This window comes from Epargyreus clarus, unplaced genomic scaffold (genome assembly GCF_041222505.1).
Source record: "Epargyreus clarus isolate Ecla_fem2 unplaced genomic scaffold, WU_Ecla_fem_2.2 ptg000031l, whole genome shotgun sequence".
Lineage (NCBI taxonomy): Eukaryota > Metazoa > Arthropoda > Insecta > Lepidoptera > Hesperiidae > Epargyreus > Epargyreus clarus.
In genome coordinates, this window is record NW_027332236.1 from 2,040,378 (window position 1) to 2,060,011 (window position 19,634).

Consider the following 19,634-nt stretch of genomic DNA (forward strand, 5'->3'; position numbering starts at 1 on the left):
TACAGCAGCGCCTAACATTGCTGTTATTAGGTAGAAATAGGTGTGGCGGTGGTGCTGCCGGAGTCGAACCACATAGGGTTCTACCATCTTCAAAACAACCTTATGGTATACAACCTTACCTCTATACAACTTCTTCCATCAGTCATTAGCATGAACCCAGGGTTACATTCGCACCTATACGATCCAGGAACAGGTATACAATGATGAGCACACAGCTCATTTGGAGCAAAATCTTCACACAGAGAGTATGCTACTGGAAAAAAAACATCAAAAATGATCAAGAAAATAAATATATGGCAAAAAATTGGGTTCTTGAAAATTATGAAACAAGGTTATTTTGCATTATAAGATCACCATTAATTCTGTTTTTTTTAAGGTATAGTCCGCGCCAAACTGCTAGTCCGCTCTGAATATAATTAATGAGTCGCCGTGCAACAGCAAATTACTAGCAGCTGACTAGCAGTTTGGCGCGCACTATAACCGACAAGTAATAGTTGGTACTTTACTACAAAATATATACTTACCAATTTCTGTTGGAGGTTTCGGTGTCATCACAGAAGGTCCGAAATGTAAGGCTTTATCTTTCTTATTACCATTACTTGCTGCGTCCTGAAAATAATTATTAAAAATAAAAATCAATACAATAGGTACAAAATATAAAACTCTTTATTATACACCAAATTAGAAATAATAAATACAACATTTTAAAATAATAATTATAAAATAATAATAATAATAATTTGCGGCCTCATAAATATTGAATATGATTAAATAATAAATATTATTAAATAGCGTTCTCTTCCAGGCAACCATTTAATAATTATTTAATATTTATCACTTAATAATCGTAATTTAATACTGTATTATTACAATTTATAATTTAGTTTTATTTACTTGTAGTTTAATTTTCGTTTACTTAGGGTTTATTAGGTGTGTTTACTATTATTTTGTTATAACAGTAAAAAATATCCTGTATTTTTGTTCCAGTTTCTTACCTTACAACACCGTGTAAAAGCATCCACTTCTAGCAGTTGTTCTGCACTAGTCCCCTCGACCATCATGGTACACGCAACAGTTCCTCTGGAGTTACCCTCTGCAGTTCCTCTGATACACTGGTCGCAACATTTCTGGGAAAATCATCATGACGTCATTACATCATCATCATTGATGTACATGATAAGTATGAGAAAGTGACTAAAAGGTCAAAGTGAGGTCATTTTATTAAATGGTATTTTTGTGGTTATCATACAATTGTAACATCCAAAACGTAACTAGGCAGATGGATTAGAATTACTTAGAAATCTAAATACAAGATTTACATTTGTCTGGCCAGGGCTCGAACTCCGAACCCGCTTCGTGTCAGATCGGTAGGTGCTGCTCCACCACGCGAATTGTCAAACCATTAGAATTAGCCATAAATTTGTATCTGCCTATAAAATACAAAACTAGACGACCCGCGTAGCGGAGCGGTCACCATACTGGTCTGACGCGCAGAGGGTCCCGGGTTCGATCCTCGGCCAGACAGAAATCTAAATGATGAATTCAGGTTTCTGTTTCTGGGTCCGTGTGTTTGTGTATTCGTCTTTGTGTGTGAATATAAATAAATAAGCGCTAAATAAATAAATAAAATAAATACGCTAAATAAATAAACCTGAATAGATAAATCGATAAATCTGACCAGGGATCGAATCCGGAACCCACTGAGTGTAAGACCGGTATGGTGTACCGCTACGTTCATGTCTCTACCAAATACCAAACTTCTAGAATCATGCGAGTTCTGACAAAAACACAATATAGGTTAGATAACTGATAAGTCCTGGGCTAGATACGTTTTGTCAACAGTAGCCGAGACTACTTTCTTCGCCCACGATAAGATATCTATTAGGAGATTAGTAAAGTTAGCGGCATGGTTGTTCCAGTTACCGATTAATGGTTAATTCGTAAATAGAATACACATGACGTTTGTATTCGAAAAAGTAAGCGGACGATTCAGATACGAGTAGCTATGGCCTAGATTTGAATTCTAAGAAAAACAATTGAGTTTTCAAAATACTCGTAATATACTTAAGTATCTAATGAAAATGTTATCTTTTTCTAAATACTTTAACAGTAAAGGCAAAACAAATGCATACCATCATCATCATCAACCCATTTTAGTCCCGTTGCTGGGCACGTGTCTCCTCTCAAAATGAGAAGGATTAGGCCATAATCCACCGCGCTGGCCAAGTGCGAATAGGCAGAATTTACAAACCTTTGACAGCATTTATTTTTAAGATCTCTTCGGTATGCAGGTTTCCTCACGATGTTTTCCTTCACCGTTAAATCTAGTGATATTTGAATTCGAATATGCACATGACTTTGAATAATCAGAAGTGCCTGGATTTTGAATCTCGAACCTCTCGATATATCGAGCCTCTCAAGAGGCCGCTTTTCAGCCACTGCTATCAAAACAATGTAAGTGATGTCAATTTTATTCATTGCAAAATAAGAAGGGAAACAATGAAGGGAAATAATAAGAAAATCTAGACTCCTATGCAACCATAATTAGACATGGGCATGGGATATGGACAAATCCCGAGAGCTGGCTATTTAAAATCTTTTATTGGAAATTAGTCAACAATTGTCAGTATTTTGACAGCATTTCCAAAGTGATTATTAGTCAGGTAGTCAACATGGTGTATGTGTGTGTCCTTTACGTAACGTGGTGTACGCCCTTTATTTAAAGATTTATTCATCATACACCTATATACACAAGCAAACTTAATATCGTAAACAGCTGCTATAGTTATAAAACTGTGTTGCAGCTATTTACGCCCGCCTTCGGATACAGGAGAAGTACATATATACTAGTAAAACATTTAATGACTAACGATTTTATACAATTCTATAACAATATAATCCTTATTAAATAAATATTTATATATGTACAAAAATTGACTTTTTAGTAATAAATAAATACACATAATTATTAGAACCACAAGAATCCTATTGGCCATAAAAGCTGTAAATAATTACCGTTCCTTTACCAGGATTTCAATATTCATAAGAACAGCTTCTATCTCAAGAATGTTATCTGAAGCGAGCGAAATGATAAGCATGCCTAATTACCCACTTACAGATTATGTTTGGTTAGGTTAGGTGATGCTGATTTAAGCCATCTGTCTCATCTTAAGCTATGTAATCGTTTTTAGATTCGTGCTGAAATTATAGAAAATGAGCATGTATTCCAAGGTAAGGTAAGTGGTCATTTATTTATTTATTTATTTAATTTTTTGAAACACCTAAGTAAGTATTACAAAGGTAAACTTAATGCCTAATGGCATTCTCTGCTAGTCAACCCTGGGTGATGGCGATAATATGTGGTAGGCTAATACAAAGAAAATCAGGCTAATACAAAGAAAGTCATTGTTCTACTTAAAGTCAACAATAGATATGTTGTTACCCCTGAGGACTAAGTTGGAATGCCTCGTGTTTCTGCCTTACGCTGTTTGTCCACCGTCACCGTCACCGAGCCGATACCGATAATTAATGACGGCGCCGAAGTAGCGTACATACATTTAATATAGCCGCTTGTCCACCGCACGCCCGTCACCCGAGCATTGTCATCCCGGCCGCCGATATTTCGAGTAGATCGGCACCGAGATTTTGACGGGCTGATGTGCCGGCAATGTAAAACACATTGGAACTTGTCCATACACTGCCATCACACGCGTGACAGGTGGAACAAAATAAACGGCCGATATCGGTCACGGTGGACAAACTATCGCCGTCACGACATATAAAATCAGCCCCAAAGTAATCTCGTTCTCGGTATCGGCTCGGTGACGGTGCGGTGGACAAACGACCTTACGATCTCTAAAGCCACACAGCAGCGCTTAACATTGCTATTTTAATACTTTTATTTTAGCAAAATAACAATAGACAATTTTTGTAATAAAAACTTAGCTAGCTAATAAGCTAGCGATGCTGTCTTTGCTAGTAATAGAACTAGTTTTGTAAGCTATCCAAACGAAAGCGGTACTTTTTAAAGTCGCCAAAAGCTCTTTAGTTCAGTCCCCAGAATTATATGAGTATTTATATATTTAAGTGGCGTTCCAAGCTATCAAAAATACTCGTAAGAACACATTCGCATAAATATACTTTTTTAAACGATGATTGTTAAGTTAATTTGGTGAAAGAAATTAAGAAGAGAAGAGAAGAGATTAATGATAAATACGTAACTAAATTGCGTAGAATCGCTTAGAATTGAAAGATTTATCGCATAAAATCGTTTAGCGTTTGCAATGAGACAATTACTTTAGATACAACGCGGAAAGACAAAACCGTTATGTAGTATTATCTAAATACTTACAATTTAATAAACTGACTATTGTTTTAATACTAGGTAACTTTGCTCATATTTCATACTAAAAATATATTAATAAAAAGTTTTCACATATGTTTTCACATTAAGGTTTTAAGCTGCCGTCAAGTTATTACTATCCCACTACTGGTTATGGGTCTTCTCGCAGGTTAAGGTCATAATTTACTGCGCAGGTTTAGTGCAAATTGGTAGACTTCAGTTTTATCCCTATAGTTCCGGGACCAGAATAGGGCTACGGTATCCCCTGCCTGTCGTAAGAGGCGACTAAAAGGGGCTTCCGGGGTTGCGGGCGGCAAGAGTGGGAGCTCGAACCGCCCGGCTAGTGACCCCGGGAAGGACGGCGGTATGTGTGGTCGCATACCGTGGTGCCCACCAGACGGTGTGGCGAGCATCAAGCTCACCTGGGCAGAGCCCGATGGGGCAACGTGCTAAGAGGACTCCGGTTGCGTTCCTTTGGAGATCCCGGAGTCCTCTAGGCAGCGCCGAGGACGGCCACCGGGGGGGTTTTAGTGCGGTAAGAATCCCACATAACTCCGTACCGCTCCCACGGCATAGGGTACCTTTTGAAGGTTTCCCCCTCGTAAACAAAAAAAAAAGACTTCAGTTTGGAGACCATATTTTTTAAGGATTATCAATCATACAGGCTCTTACGATGTTTTCCTTCGCCTTTATAATGAGCGTTAATTATATTTATAATACACGCATAATTTTGACAAACAAGTTATTTTTTATAATATAGGAGTAGCAGACGAGCATGCAGTCCACCTGATGGTAAGTGGCTACTGCCGCCCATGGACATCTGTAATCAACCCCAGATAGGATTACATATTCCTGCCTGAGGTCGACCACAGATGCGCCGCTAGTGAGGGCTAAGCTGGAACGCCTCGGAAAAGTATGTCTCCTTTACCACACCCTTCAAACCGGAACACAACAGCGCCCAACACTGCTGTCATTAGGTAGAAATAGGTGTGGCGGTGGTGCCGCCGGAGTCGAACCACAAAGGGTTCTACCACCTTCAAACAACAACAATTACCCCTGGATTCGAACCTCGGACCGGATTGAGAAGCCATCATTCATACATTCAACCACTATGCCTATATTACGAGGAAATACTTGTTAGGTAATTAAAATAAAATCTGTAAATAGGAAAATACTGTGACTAATTAATTTTCTTATCTATCAAGTTTAGTTTGGGATGTAAGATAATTTATATGTTTCATAATAAAATTTTATTGGTATCAAAATGCAAATATATTCATACTTTACAAAAAGACATGGCTTACTTTATTTAGTAGAAGAGGATTCCTCAAAAAAAAACTGTATGTATATGTCATAAAAGGGCAAAAAAAGTGTAAGGGAAAAAATACTCTTTAGTTTTATTAACTAAAATAGAAAAAAAAAAGTTATGGGAACTGAAAAATTATCAAAATCAATCTAAAATCTAAAAACGAAAACAAACACATACACAAAGAAACTAAACATGCATTTTTAAAATTATTTCAAAGTAACAAAAGTTTTTTTTTTCTTTTCATATACATAAATACATAATACCTTCGTTGATCTAAAAACGAAAACAAAAACATACATAAAAAAGATTAAAAAATGCATTTTTCTTTTCAAACTAACAAAAAAAAATTCCGGGGCTAGAATAAGGCTACAGTATCCCCTGCCTGTCGTAAGAGGACGGCCACCGGGGGGTTTTAGTGCGGTACAAAATCCCACATAACCTGGCGTCGCTCCCACGTCGTCGAAAACAAAAAAAGAACAAAAAAGGTACCTTCGTTGAATCTGCAGTAGTTCTGCAATCGTTGGCACTTCTTGCGATGTCTATACCACTGTCACAGTCCTTTTTCTTCCTGAAAATAAAAGAAAATGTCTGATTGTCCGTATTTATCTTCATACCTTAAAATAGTAATAAATAATACTTATAAGTTTTATGAAAACTCCTATTTCCTACCTAACACCTACGAGTATTTCTGCCTAACAACAGCAGTGTCAAACAGTGTTCTAATTTGAAGGGTGTGGTAAGGGAGACATACTTTTCCGAGGCGTTCCAGTTTATTCTTCAGGGGTAGCGCATCTGTGCCCGACCTCAGGTAGGAATAACTTATCCTATCTGGGGTTGATTACATGTCCATGGGTCCATGTCCAGAATAAAATAGCAAACGACCATATATTTCATGTGATGGTAAATAACTTTATAGTTAACCAACATTAACCAATTTTTGCCTTCAAAATTTAGCCGTTGGAAAATTTAGGTGAATAAAAAAATTCTTAAATTTCGAACTTTACGAATATAAGAAGTTTCTGTACTTATTGTAAACAGAAACTTTTTTTTTAATTAATCATACTTATTGTTCTAAAACATATGTTGTTCTAAAAGTTAGTAATAATTCACAACTTTGTCTATATGTCCTACTTAAGAGTATTGAGGGATAGACACTCAAACCTTGAATTAAACATACAAAATTCTCAATGAAGTTGTTATTGCAACTGTATCCTCATTTTCCTCAAATAATTATAACTATTTCATTGTTTTGCCAACCGTATTTCTAGACTCGATTACATTTCCGAGAAACTGTTTATTTTAGTTTTATTTGGGATTGCGTTAATGTTCATATAATTGTTGTGCATCGCCACATTAAAATGTAATAATTGGCCAAGTGCAAGTCCAACTCGCTCGCGGAGAGTTCCGTACCAAGAAATTTTATTTTTTTATTTTTAGTATTTGTTATTATAGCAACCATTCAAGTACATGCATTATGAAATTTTTAGCTACCTATTACACCGCTTTTACCCTTGGGTAAGGAACCCTAATAAATTATTTAGGGTGTCTGCAAAACAAGCGCGTGTGCACGGAGCGGGCGCCCGCCGCTTTCGATCGTCGCGTGCAAAACGCAGTACTAAGTGACATCACTCAATTGATTTTGTGATTAATTATGCGAGCGGGCGCCCGCAGGGTGTGCCGTACCAGCAGTAGATCAAAGTTGTCCTTATTATTGAGTATTAAATTGGAATGCCTCATGTTTCTTTACCACATCTTCCAAACCATAATACAGTCCTTAACATTGCTATTATCAGGGAGAATAAGTGGTGACGAAGGTCCATCTATAATAGGGAAGAGTTCATATTATCTTCATTTAGAGCTTTTTTTACACTGTATAAGTATCAAATACGTATGCAGTTCACATGACGGCAAGTTTCTACTGCCGCCCATGGACATGTGGAGTCGACCTCCAGTCATCCAGATAAGATCATTTATCAGGTATATAGATGTAGTGGTTGTATCACCTGACTCCAATCTGGAAGAGTTTCTAGCTCCTTTAAATAGAGTTTTACCAAACAATTGATACTTACTGAATATACTCCTTACAACACTGGTCCATAGCGAAGATGCAGAGCGACCCGAACGTGGATGGAACATCAGGGAGCATGGATGAGGAGCAGTCCTCCGTCGTGTGGTTCATCGCGTAGCTGGTGCCCTGGTTGCAGCACAGCTGTGTCGTTTCTGCCATTTTGTCTGCTAGCGACCCTGGAAACCAGAAGATATTTTTAATGTCGACCCGCAAGACGATGCGGTCACAGCGGTCTGACGCGCAGAGGGTTCCAGGTTCGATCCCCGGCCAAACATAACAATATATCTACATGATGAATTTAGATTTCTGTTTCTGCGTTTGGTCGTTTGTCTATTTGTCTTTGTGCGTCCATAGAAAACGATATTTATGTTTTTTCATTGTAGTGTTTTTGTTTTTTAATTTAAATTTATGTTGGTGACTTGCAACATTTTTGTTCTTAATTTTGAAGCATCTTTGTTTTGTATAAAAAAGAACTTGGTTTCAATTGAAATCCAATTTACATAACATATAAAAAAGTGTAAAGCAATCAAAACACGGTCATTATTTTGAAAATTTGAAAATTAATCCAATAAAATTTAAATAAACTTCAGCTCAAAGTTAGAAAACGTTAAGCTTAAATATTTTCATTGAAGGATTTTTTGCAGTAAGTTATTATTATTTTTCATTTAGGTAAACTCCTGATATTTTTTTCATACATGGAAATCACCCGTGATTGCCTCAAGCACGATGTTTAAGCAATCTCAGTCATTTAAGGCATCAGCAAAAAATTGCGTAACATACCCACTCAAAGCAGCCAAATTAATAATCTTTTTGGAATTCATTTAAAACAAAGCCGTTCTAATAAAAATTCCATTCGAGTGAAGAATGCGCAACTTCGGAATTATAAGGAAATCTTTTAAAATGGTTCATTCGTAGCTTAACAATGATGTTTTCGTAAAGATATCTATGTTATTTTGAGAAACACCATTAATCTGTCAAGCTGCTGTAACAAAGCCATTAAATGGTGTCACTAAATCATATATCTATTTGTGTAATAATGAATCAATGTCATGGAAATTAGAACAATAATGTAGGACGATGCTTGCAGGAAAATATTTGTACAACTATTTATAGCAATTTATTAATTAATAATGTAATAAAACAATATTATGTTGGCCTTTCATGCAAAGTTGTTTATAAATGTTTAATTAATAATGAAATAATTTTTATTTGACTTATCATGCAGATGCAGATTTTTACCACGCTTTTATTAGCTTGACCTGTATGTATGTAGGTATGTAACGGAATCTTTGAACTCAATTTTTACCCACTCCGAATGGTCCAATTACTTTAAAATTTTGAACATTTATCAAGAGCCGATGACAGACCGTTTTTATAATAATACAATTTGTAATGTTGTATGACATCGGTCGAAATCATTCATTACTTTTTTTGCAGGAAATTTAACTTTTTAAGCAAAATATCACAATGTCAGATGGCTTTATACGATATAAGATATACGGTTGGTTATAAGGATAAGCGAAAAATGAATAAGGATGTCTAAACATATACTAAATTTAATTTAAAATAATAATAAATGTCAAACATAATTAAATTTGTTCAAGTGCGTATGACTAGTTTCCTCTTGGATAAGGAATAGACAAATTGCTAATTCTTTTACATAACTCAAACAGAAACAAAATAATGTTGATGCATTATTGAAAAAGTTTCGTGAACCGAGATGGTTTTTTAAAATTGGTGGTAGGCCCCCAGTACAAGGAATATTAAATTTTATTTATTACTCAATTTACTACCCAAAATAATGATATACCTATTTATTATCAGCAAATAATACAAAAATACAGAAGATAAAACAAAAATATAGTCCCCGCCAAACTGCTAGTCCACTCTGAAGTTGTTGCGAGCAGGTGTCATATAATTAACTATGGCGACGCGATTCATTTCTATATTCAGAGCGTACTAGTAGTTTTACGCGGAATATACAACTGTAAAAGTCAGTTCGCTTCGCTGACATAACTTCAAACTATCACATAAGACGGATTACTTTAAAATGATGATATTCTTATGATTGCTGTTATTGTGTTTGTTATGTTACGTAAAGAAAGGGGCACTACCTATAAATTTATTATGTAACATCTAGTAAATATGGAAAAAGCCATAAAAAGACCTCTATGTATCCTTCATTCCAAAAGAGATTTTTCAGTTTAAAATATTCTTATTTGAAATATAGCAATTTCTTTTTTTAATTTTATTTGATAACTATTGCTTCTCATGGTTTGGCAACATTTTAAAAGAAAAAATCCAATCAATAAAAACCAATACCAAATCCAACCAATAAATAAAAAAAAAATATGTTTACGTAAAGCTAATAAATATATATACGTAAAGCTAATAGTATGTAAGCTAATAAATATACTTAGTATGTGGAGTTGAATCCATTTCAACGCATAGTTCCTAATTTCTTATAGTCGATGAAATGTTTTTATCAAATGAATTTTGCGCGTTTTTCAAATAATCAATTTAAAGTTTTTAAAAAAATCGTCATATGTCCCGAATCGTACTGTTAAACAACGAATGTTTATTAAAAGTTGGTAAGAAAACCCTTCGTGTTTTGACACCGGGATTCTACCGTAACACCTATTTTAGCTTTAAAGCTAACATTAAGCTAGTTAATATTGCTATAACTGCTGTTTTAAAACAGCAGTTATAGCAATATTAACTAGCAATCGTACTGTTAAACAACGAATGTTTATTAAAAGTTGGTAAGAAAACCCTTCGTGTTTTGACACCGGGATTCTACCGTAACACCTATTTTAGCTTTAAAGCTAACATTAAGCTAGTTAATATTGCTATAACTGCTGTTTTAAAACAGCAGTTATAGCAATATTAGTTTCTCTTTTGAAAATTGGCGAAATGTCTCTACATTACGCCACTTATCAAGTGTCTCTACATTGAGTAAGGTATTCTTTATTTCTAAAGGGTGCCAAAGGGCCTCAGGTAGGATTTCAGTCCTATTTAGAATAAAATTATAACACACATATGTATTGCTCAGAAAAAATAAAAAAATGGACACGTGACAAAAAATTCGTAAGCAATCTGGTATTAAAATTCTAAGAAGTTTCAATTCTGTTTATTTATTTAATGCTTGGAAGAACTGTCATCGTGTCTTAACTACCTATTTAAAACACGAAACATACTTGCATTCATTGTAGTTCGACTATATCAAACCGTATTTAGTAAATCTAATGTTTAATCTCAAAACTGTGGAGACAATATTAATTTCTCAAATTTGAGATATTAGTTTGAGACGTTCCATCTTAGTCCTCAAGTGCAGCGAGGCATCCATGATTTATTTCAAATGGGATTGTAATGGGATTGTATTGTATTGTATTGGTAGTATTCCATTCATTTTTTTTTATAATATAAGGGTAGCAGACGAGCATGCAGTCCACCTGATAGTAAGTGGCTACTGCCGCCCATGGACATCTGTAATCAACCGCAGATAGGATTAGATATTCCTACCTGAGGTCGGGCACAGATGCGCCGCTACCCCTGAGGACTAAGCTGGAACGCCTCGGAAAAGTATGTCTCCCTTACCACACCCTTCAAACCAGAACACAGCAGCGCCTAACACTGTTGTTATTAGGTAGAAATAGGTGTGGCGGTGGTGCCGCCGGAGTCGAACCACAAAGGGTTCTACCACCTTCATGTTCAATCGTAACTTAATCAGATGAACTGCAAGCATGTTTGCTGCTCAAGTTACATAAACTTCGTAAAAATTCAAAGTCTAAACAAAAATTTAAATGAACTAAATCATTGTTGACTGAATTACTAATTAAAAAAATATATTTAAATTTATTATGACTATTATATACATGTTGTAATATTCGTATTTTATCTCAATTAAATAATTACAATCAAATTAATATGACATGTATTAAATAATCCCAAATATACAATTATTTTTTTATAAATTTTAGGATGAAATATTTTTTCCTAATTCAAATATATTCTGTACCTCTTTTAGCTCATAAATAGTAATAAACTTAAAACAACAAAGAATAATTATAATTATAAATAGAATTGAAACTTAGATTCACTTAATAGAATTGTCATATTTCCTCATTTAAATGATTTAAATAAAATTAATAACGAAATTATATTAAAAATAACTAACTAATCGACGAAAACGTATTTTATTGTACATTTTTGACACACATTGTAACTTAAAATGAAAAAATGTTTATAATATGATCATACTTAGTCCCAACTTACCGTAGCTCCCACGGGCAAGGGTTAAGAGCCCGAAGGACAACACAAACCACATCTTGTTTATCACAAACAAACAGTTTATAATTGTCACTTATCGCAAAACTGTCACACTCTCCCCATCTCTGTCACACTTGAATTGGGATTTATCGGTCCTTGTGTCAGCGCGCGTTGCGCAGGAGTGGTTCGTGTGCGTGCAAGACGCATTCTATTTCGGTCGCGGTGCAGCTGTCTCTGTCTTGCCAAAGATTAGTGATGCAGAGTGTAGAGTAGGCTTAAAATGTGTGTAGTTTTGTATGTTATTTTCTGAGTTTAATGACGACTGTTATTAATACACAATATATCCAAATTTTTCCTAGTAAATATCGAAATTTCACTTTTGTTACAAATTGTGTTAAATATCGATCTATAGTATTTTTGTTACAATATACGAATAGCGAAATCTATAATCAACCCCAGATAAGATATATCACCGACACAGACGTCTAGTAGCATCTAGTCTAGCATCTGTGTCGAAGGGTAGTAACCCCTGAGAACTAAGTTGGAACGTCATTTAATCATTTATTCATTTATTTGCCATGAATATTACAGTCATTACAAGTCTTACAATATATACATTAGTATCATATTCAGCTATATTAATTTAATAGCATACAAATATTGGAATTCAAACAATTTCATTATAATTAATTCACAAAGATTCAACATTACATTATTTATATCGTCTTGGATAAGTATCTCTCCCTTCTCACACCCTCTAAACAGGAACACAGCAGCGCATTCCACTTGCGCTATTAGGCAGAAATACATTTGTCGGTAGTGTCTCCAGAGTCAAATGACAAAATGGCTCTACCATCCTAAAATCACTTATCTCTTAAGTTTTATTAGTATACATTGCTTTTCTAATTGAATTTGTTTCATCTGATTTGAATATGTGCGAATCTAATTATCATGCGCTCATTGGTAAAGGAAACTTAAGAAAGACTGACACACTTGAAATCTCTTAAAAAATTAAATGTGTGTGACTTTACTAACATCTACCTATCATGATTTAACCATATGCCATATATTATTACCATCTTATCTTAAATAACATGGCGAAAAATAATATAACAGTTTTATCTACATAATAAAAAAACATCTGAGTTAAGGTTGTAGGCAATAAAGTACGGCCTAGCGCTTCTGGCGCGTAGTCTATGACCTCCCTCCCACACAAGAAGTCTGCAACATACGAGATGCCTCAGGACATTTCGAAAAAATCCTTACTCTACAAATGTAGAGATCACATTTTGATGGTAAAAATGTCAAGTTAAATTGCATTGATCGTGGTATGAATTTAGACCTTACTTTAAGCATCTGAGATTCAAATCGCAGGCATGCTCAAAATTTTAGGGTTCCGTACCCAAAGTGTAAAAACCGAACTCTATTACTAAGTCTCTGCTGTCTATCCGTCTCTCACACGATGGACACCGCTATAACAACAAATACTAAAAACAAAAAAGTTGAATATGAAGGGGGTCCGTATATAACAAATTGGTATTTTTCGAACTGTAACGACGACGAACACACATAGACGAATATACAAACACACAAAGACGAATTTACAAACACCCACACCCAGAAATCTTTATTCTTCATTTTAATATCTGGCTGGGGATCGAACCCGGAAGCCTACGGTGTCTGACCGTGTTCACTGCTCCGCTATGCCGAATGTTCTGAGGGCTAAATTGGAACGCCTCATGTCTTCTCATGTCGCCTCATGTGCCTTACAACCTTAAAACCCACCAAAGCGCTTAACACTGTTACAGATGTGACGTTGGTGCCTACAGAGTACCACGAAGGGTTTTACCTTCAATCTATAACATAACCTTCATTAAAACGTAATATAGAGTTATATAGTTTATCTTATTATGCACCTGATGTAACTAAATGTAATAATCTTGGAAAATAAGATATATGTGGAAGACGCTTTCTAAATAGTTTATACGAAATCCGTTGCGATTATATTTTAAGAGGCGACTCAAACACGGGTTGTTTTCATTACTTATAATAAAACGAGCTTTTGCCCGCGGCTTGACTCGCGTTACGAAGTAATATTTTCATCCCCTATTTTATCCCCTTGGGGGTAGAATTGATCAAAATCCTTTCTTAGCGGATGCCTACGTTATAACATCTACCTGCATGCCAAATTTCAGCCCGATCCGTCCAGTGGTTTGGGCTGTGCGTTGATAGATCACTATGTCAGTCAGTCACCTTTGAGTTATATATATTTAGATTTTACTCTTTCCAAAATTTATGGATATTGATAAAATATTATTTTCAAATTAAGTATCTGACATTTTTTTTTATGAAAAGCTAAAATTTTATAAAACTAATGCGAGACTATATTTCATATTATTCTATAACTTTGCCCTACGCTGAAAAATAACCAAGTTGAGAAGATTCTGAACATTAAATTTAGTGGTGTCAAAAAGAGCGCCAATACGGCAGCCTACAATGCTGACACATTTCTAAAACGCCGATTCTTTATTTTATATTTTCTAAGTACACCCTAGACTTAGAATACAAATATTTACAGACCCGTATCAGTACTATCTTTTATTTGTTCTCCTATTCCGATAGAAGCAAACAAGAAATTATTGTAGATAGAGATATATTACTTGATAACGATAAAATGTAAAGGTAGAAATCTTAAGGACGGCGTAACCATCGTAACAGGAATAAAACGTGTCAGCTGTGTCACGTGTGTTTGAATTTGAAGGTGGTAGAACCCTTTGTGGTTCGACTCTGACGACACCAGCGCCACACCAATTTCTGCCTCATAACAACAGTGTTAAGCGCTACTGTGTTCTGGTTTAAAAGGTACGGTAAAAATGACATAGTTATCGGAGGCGTTCCAGCGTAGTATTCAGGGGTAGCGGCGCATCTGTGGACGACCCTAGGTAAGAGACTAATCTTATTCGGGGTTGATTACAGATGTCCATGGGCGGCAGTAGCAACTTACTATCAGGTGGACTGCATGCCTGTTTGCTACTCCTTTATTTTAAAGGAACATACATACATAAGTATAGTATATTATGTTCCACCAAGCCTGTTAATCGTGGTTTGAACTCGTGCGTTCACATCAGTGCTAATCGTGTATATTAATTAGGTAAAGGTTATAACTATAATCTTAAACGTGGTTAAAATGTCTAGAAATTTATAGAATAGTAATTAAACGTACCTAAATTATTGACAGATAGGTTTCATAGGTCGACAAGACCTGGCTGATGGCTATAAAAATTCTTAACAAGTTGGCGACAAAAGGTTTCCACCTTTTGTCGCCAACCCATTACTTTTCCACTGCTGAACAAAGGTCGCAAAGAAATGCAAAGGGTTTAAGCCAAAATCCGCCAAGTAGGCACTTATGATAAACTACATACTTTAGAAATTAAAAAAAAACTTTTAAACATATGGATTTCTTCACAATTTTTTTGGCTGTTAAAGTGATAACTGTGTATTTTCTAATATACACGTGACATAAGTCACATGTGCGAGCCTTAGGTTTGATTCCTGGGGGCCTACTACCATCTCTTAAAACAATATTAGTTTAATCATACATTGAAATTTCGTACCACCACCTCGTTATAGTAGGATTGTTTTTATAATATTACAATAAGCAGTTTTGTATGATGTCGGTCGAAATTATTCATTCTTTTTTTGCAGTAAATTTATTTTTTAAGCAAAATATGACAATTTTAGTTGGTTTTATACAATCAAGAAGTGAAAAATGAATAAGGGTTTAAATTGACATCGCTCGACAGAAATAAAACTAAACTGTTTTAAGGAGGTCGTGGTACGAAACAAAATAATGTTGATGCAATATTGACATAAAACTTTCCTGAACTATGATTGTTTTTAAAAGATGGTGGTAGGGCCCCTGGACTCGCTGCTTTTTACTCTGGTAAAAAGCTATGCTATTCTTTGTTTTTTGAGTGAATGTATGTATGGGTATATTGCTAATTTTTTGCTTTGTAAACCAAACTATTTCACGGATTTTAACAAATGTTGTTGATAAATTCGTCTAAATTATGGGAGTGACAGAGGCTATATTATTTTATAAAATGTGGCTGGTAAGTGGCTAATGCCGCCCATGGACATCTGTAATCAACCCCAGATAGGATTAGATTTTCCTACCTGAGAAATTATGACAGTAATGGTCAATGATCAATAATTAAATTCTCTAATTTAAGCAACTCTCTGTAATAGCTAATAGCTGTTTTACGAGCAAAACCGCGTGCGAATACTTGCAAAATAAACACCTTGGCCCTTCATGGAAGGGCTCACCTCGATCATCGTTTTATTGTCTCGGGAACCGAACCGACGACCCAGCGACAAGGTCGACCAGTACATGACCATTTTACGAATGTAACCATTTATGTAATATCTTCTTCTTAAAGCAATATCAAAAATGAATTGACTAAATGCCACGAGGGTTCAGTAGCATTATTTTCATGTTTTTAGTATTTCTTATCTATCTATACTAATATTATAAAGAGGAAATCTTTGTTTGTTTGATTGTAATGAATAGGCTCAAAAACTACTGGAGCGATTTTAAAAATTCTTTCACCATTCGAAAGCTACATTATCCACGAGTAACATAGGCTATATTTTATATGAAATATATTTGATAAATAGATTTTGAGGCAGTACAAAGTTTGCCGGGTCAGCTAGTTATAGCATAAAATAAATAAATAAGTAAATGCAATGTGAACATTTGAACTGTCTACTTATTACGGTTAAAAAGATAAAAGATAAACCGAAAAATAGCGGCTTTTTGAACTATTTCGTGTACGGAACGAGACATTCTAACATAATGAGGGGTCAGGAATGCGTTGACCTCAGGTACAACTCTTATCGTGTCTAGGGTTGATTGCTAATATCCATAGGAGGAGGCAACACGTTAAGAGGACTCCGGTTGCGTTCCTTTGGAGATCCCGGAGCCCTCTACGCAGCGCCGAGGACGGCCAATGGGGGGGTTTTAGTGCGGTAAAAATCCCACATAACCCCGTGTCGCTCCCACGGCGCCGGGTACCTTTTGAAGGTTTCACCCTCGTAGCCAAAAAAATACCGTCTAAATCCTCAGGAGTAGCATCGCATCTCTAATTGTCAGATAAAATCCCTGTTCTATATAGAGTTGATTACAGATGTCAGATAGCAATGACTAATCAGGTAGACTCATTTATTATAGAAAAAGCAAATTAGCACGCAGTCCATATGATAAGGCTACTACCGCCACTGGACATGTGTAATCAACTCTATTTTTTTTTTATATAATATAGGAGCAGACGAGCATGCAGTCCACCTGATGGTAAGTGGCTACTGCCGCCCATGGACATCTGTAATCAACCCCAGATAGGATTAGATACTCCTACCTGAGGTCGACCACAGATGCGCCGCTACCCCTGAGGACTAAGCTGGAACGGCTCGGAAAAGTCTGTCTCCCTTACCACACCCTTCAAACCGGAACACAGCAGCGCCTAACGCTGCTGTTAGGTAGAAATAGGTGTGGCGGTGGTGCCGCCGGAGTCGAAACACAAAGGGTCCTACCACCTTCAAAAGTAAGGCTACTACCGCCACTGGACATGTGTAATCAACTCTATATAAAAGGACAATGCCCATGACAGTATGGACCGCCGTCCAGAGTTGTATCAAATTGAAACTTGTTGTGTACGATGTATAATTAACGAATTACTACCACCAATAATTATTTTTTAGATCAGCACCCGGGTTCTGAAGTTATTTACCGAAATGTAACATAATCTCAAAATCGACAATATCCGACGATAGATTGAGGAACGGTTTTAACTCCATAGTAGATACCTATAATGTAGTTCAGTTAACATATTCCATTTACTTTTAAAGGTAGTAGGTAAAAAAAACCTAAAATAATCTAATCATGTTGCTAAATAATGTAAAAAATATAGATAAATGTGAAAGGTATAATACAGTAATAATACAGTCAATACGTGTATAACCACAAAAAGTACAAGTATTGACAAACACACAAGAAACTAAATCAAAGTAAAACGCCATTGCCTTCAAACGCTAAAACGCCTGGCTATCAAATGTCACTTTATAAATCGATTATCGATTATAATGATATTATTTGTTTAGTCACAACACTAATAAATCTTATTGAATTCCAAGTATAAAATATCGCCATTTTAATTTTTAAGAACAACAATCAACATTTCGTCTTATTTTGTCTTAAATGGAATCCCCTGTTCAAAACAAATATTCTGATCGACAAACGGATGTGAAAAAATCAAGGAATAATTTTAATATTACTTTCATTTTGACGCAGGAGAAAAATCAGTACCAAGAATGGGCATTCTCCTTTGATTACTTATTCCTTACGTACATATTAAATAAGAAAATTAATATAGGTATATTGAACATATCATTACTGTGTTACCGGGGATAGGCGTAAACACCTGCGACACAGTTTCTTACTATTGCAGATGTTTCCGAATACTGTACTTTTTGTAATCGTGTTTCTTTTCAATAAAATCTTTAAATCAATATTTTTTTAATACTACCCGAGATTGGCCACACTTGCATTCCCTGAGATCTATATTGAAACGCCTCGGCAAAGTATGTCTCCCTTACAACCTTCAAACCAGAACGCAGCAGCGCTTAACACTGATGTTATTAGGCAGAAACAAGTGTGGCGATGGTATTGTCAGAGTCGAACTACTGAGAGTTCTACCACCTATGTTTCCCTTACTAAACTTAAACAGAATACAGCAGCGCTAAACACTGCTGTTATTAGGCAGAAATATTATGGTCCTACCTTTGATGGTTACAGATAAGGGGTCATCATCATCATCAACCTATTGCTGTCCTACTGGGCACGGGTCTCCTCTCAGAATGAGAAGGGTTAGGCCATAGTCCACCGCGCTGGTCAAGTGCGTATTGGTAGACTTCACATACCTTTGAAATTAAGTATGCTAGGGTATGTGAAGTCTACCAATTCCCACTTGGCGGTGAACTATGGCCTAACCATTCTCATTCTGAGAGGAGACCCGTGCCCAGCAGTGGGACAGTAATGGGTTGATGATGACATACCCTTGAAAACTTTTTTAATATTTCACAGGTATGCAAGTTTCCTTACGATGTTCTCCTTCGCCGTTTAAGCAAGTGATATGTAATTTATAATCTGTAAGGGCTAGACCACTTACCATCAAATAGCATGCTTGTTACTTGAATATTAAAAAAGTGAAGAATTAAACTTTGAAGAATGAAACTAGAAATTTTGAATCTCACAGAAAAAAATTTCAAACATGTCGTTAAATAAACGCTATGTTAAAAAAGCGTACTATAAACTAAGTGATTATTTGACTGACAAAACGGTGTGGTCTGAAGTAGTTCCAGCTCCACATGTACCATTAGGTTAAGTTTAACATTGTAAAATCCATTTTTTTAAAAGATGTGTGTTATGGAGTTTCTTTCGCCGCTTCTTCTCACTAAGGAAACACCTTATGAAGTGGTCGTAGTTTGACATTCAAAAAGTGCTCTGTAAAGAACCTATTTTGAATAAAAAGTTTTGATTTGATTTGAAACAAAAGTCCTTTGGTCCAATTATAAATCTCCTCACGTGTGAA

At 35.6% G+C, this 19,634-nt stretch overlaps 1 protein-coding gene across 3 annotated transcripts in view; it reads right to left on the reverse strand.

The window, feature by feature from the left end:
* The window catches only part of LOC140754660 (uncharacterized), a 30,037-nt gene extending 17,841 nt beyond the window's left edge, over positions 1–12,196 (reverse strand). The window contains exons 1-6 of one of the 3 annotated variants that reach the window (XM_073089684.1): positions 11,995–12,196; positions 7,721–7,895; positions 6,141–6,219; positions 996–1,127; positions 525–609; positions 120–253 (exon numbers count right to left, since the gene is read on the reverse strand). In XM_073089684.1, the coding sequence (XP_072945785.1) occupies positions 120–253; positions 525–609; positions 996–1,127; positions 6,141–6,219; positions 7,721–7,895; positions 11,995–12,046 (657 nt within the window). In that variant the 5' untranslated portion in view covers positions 12,047–12,196. Of the gene's footprint in view, positions 1–119; positions 254–524; positions 610–995; positions 1,128–6,140; positions 6,220–7,720; positions 7,896–11,994 lie in introns of those variants that run through there. The other 2 variants (XM_073089682.1, XM_073089683.1) reach the window with 2 other exon arrangements.
* Positions 12,197–19,634: the final 7,438 nt, after the last annotated feature.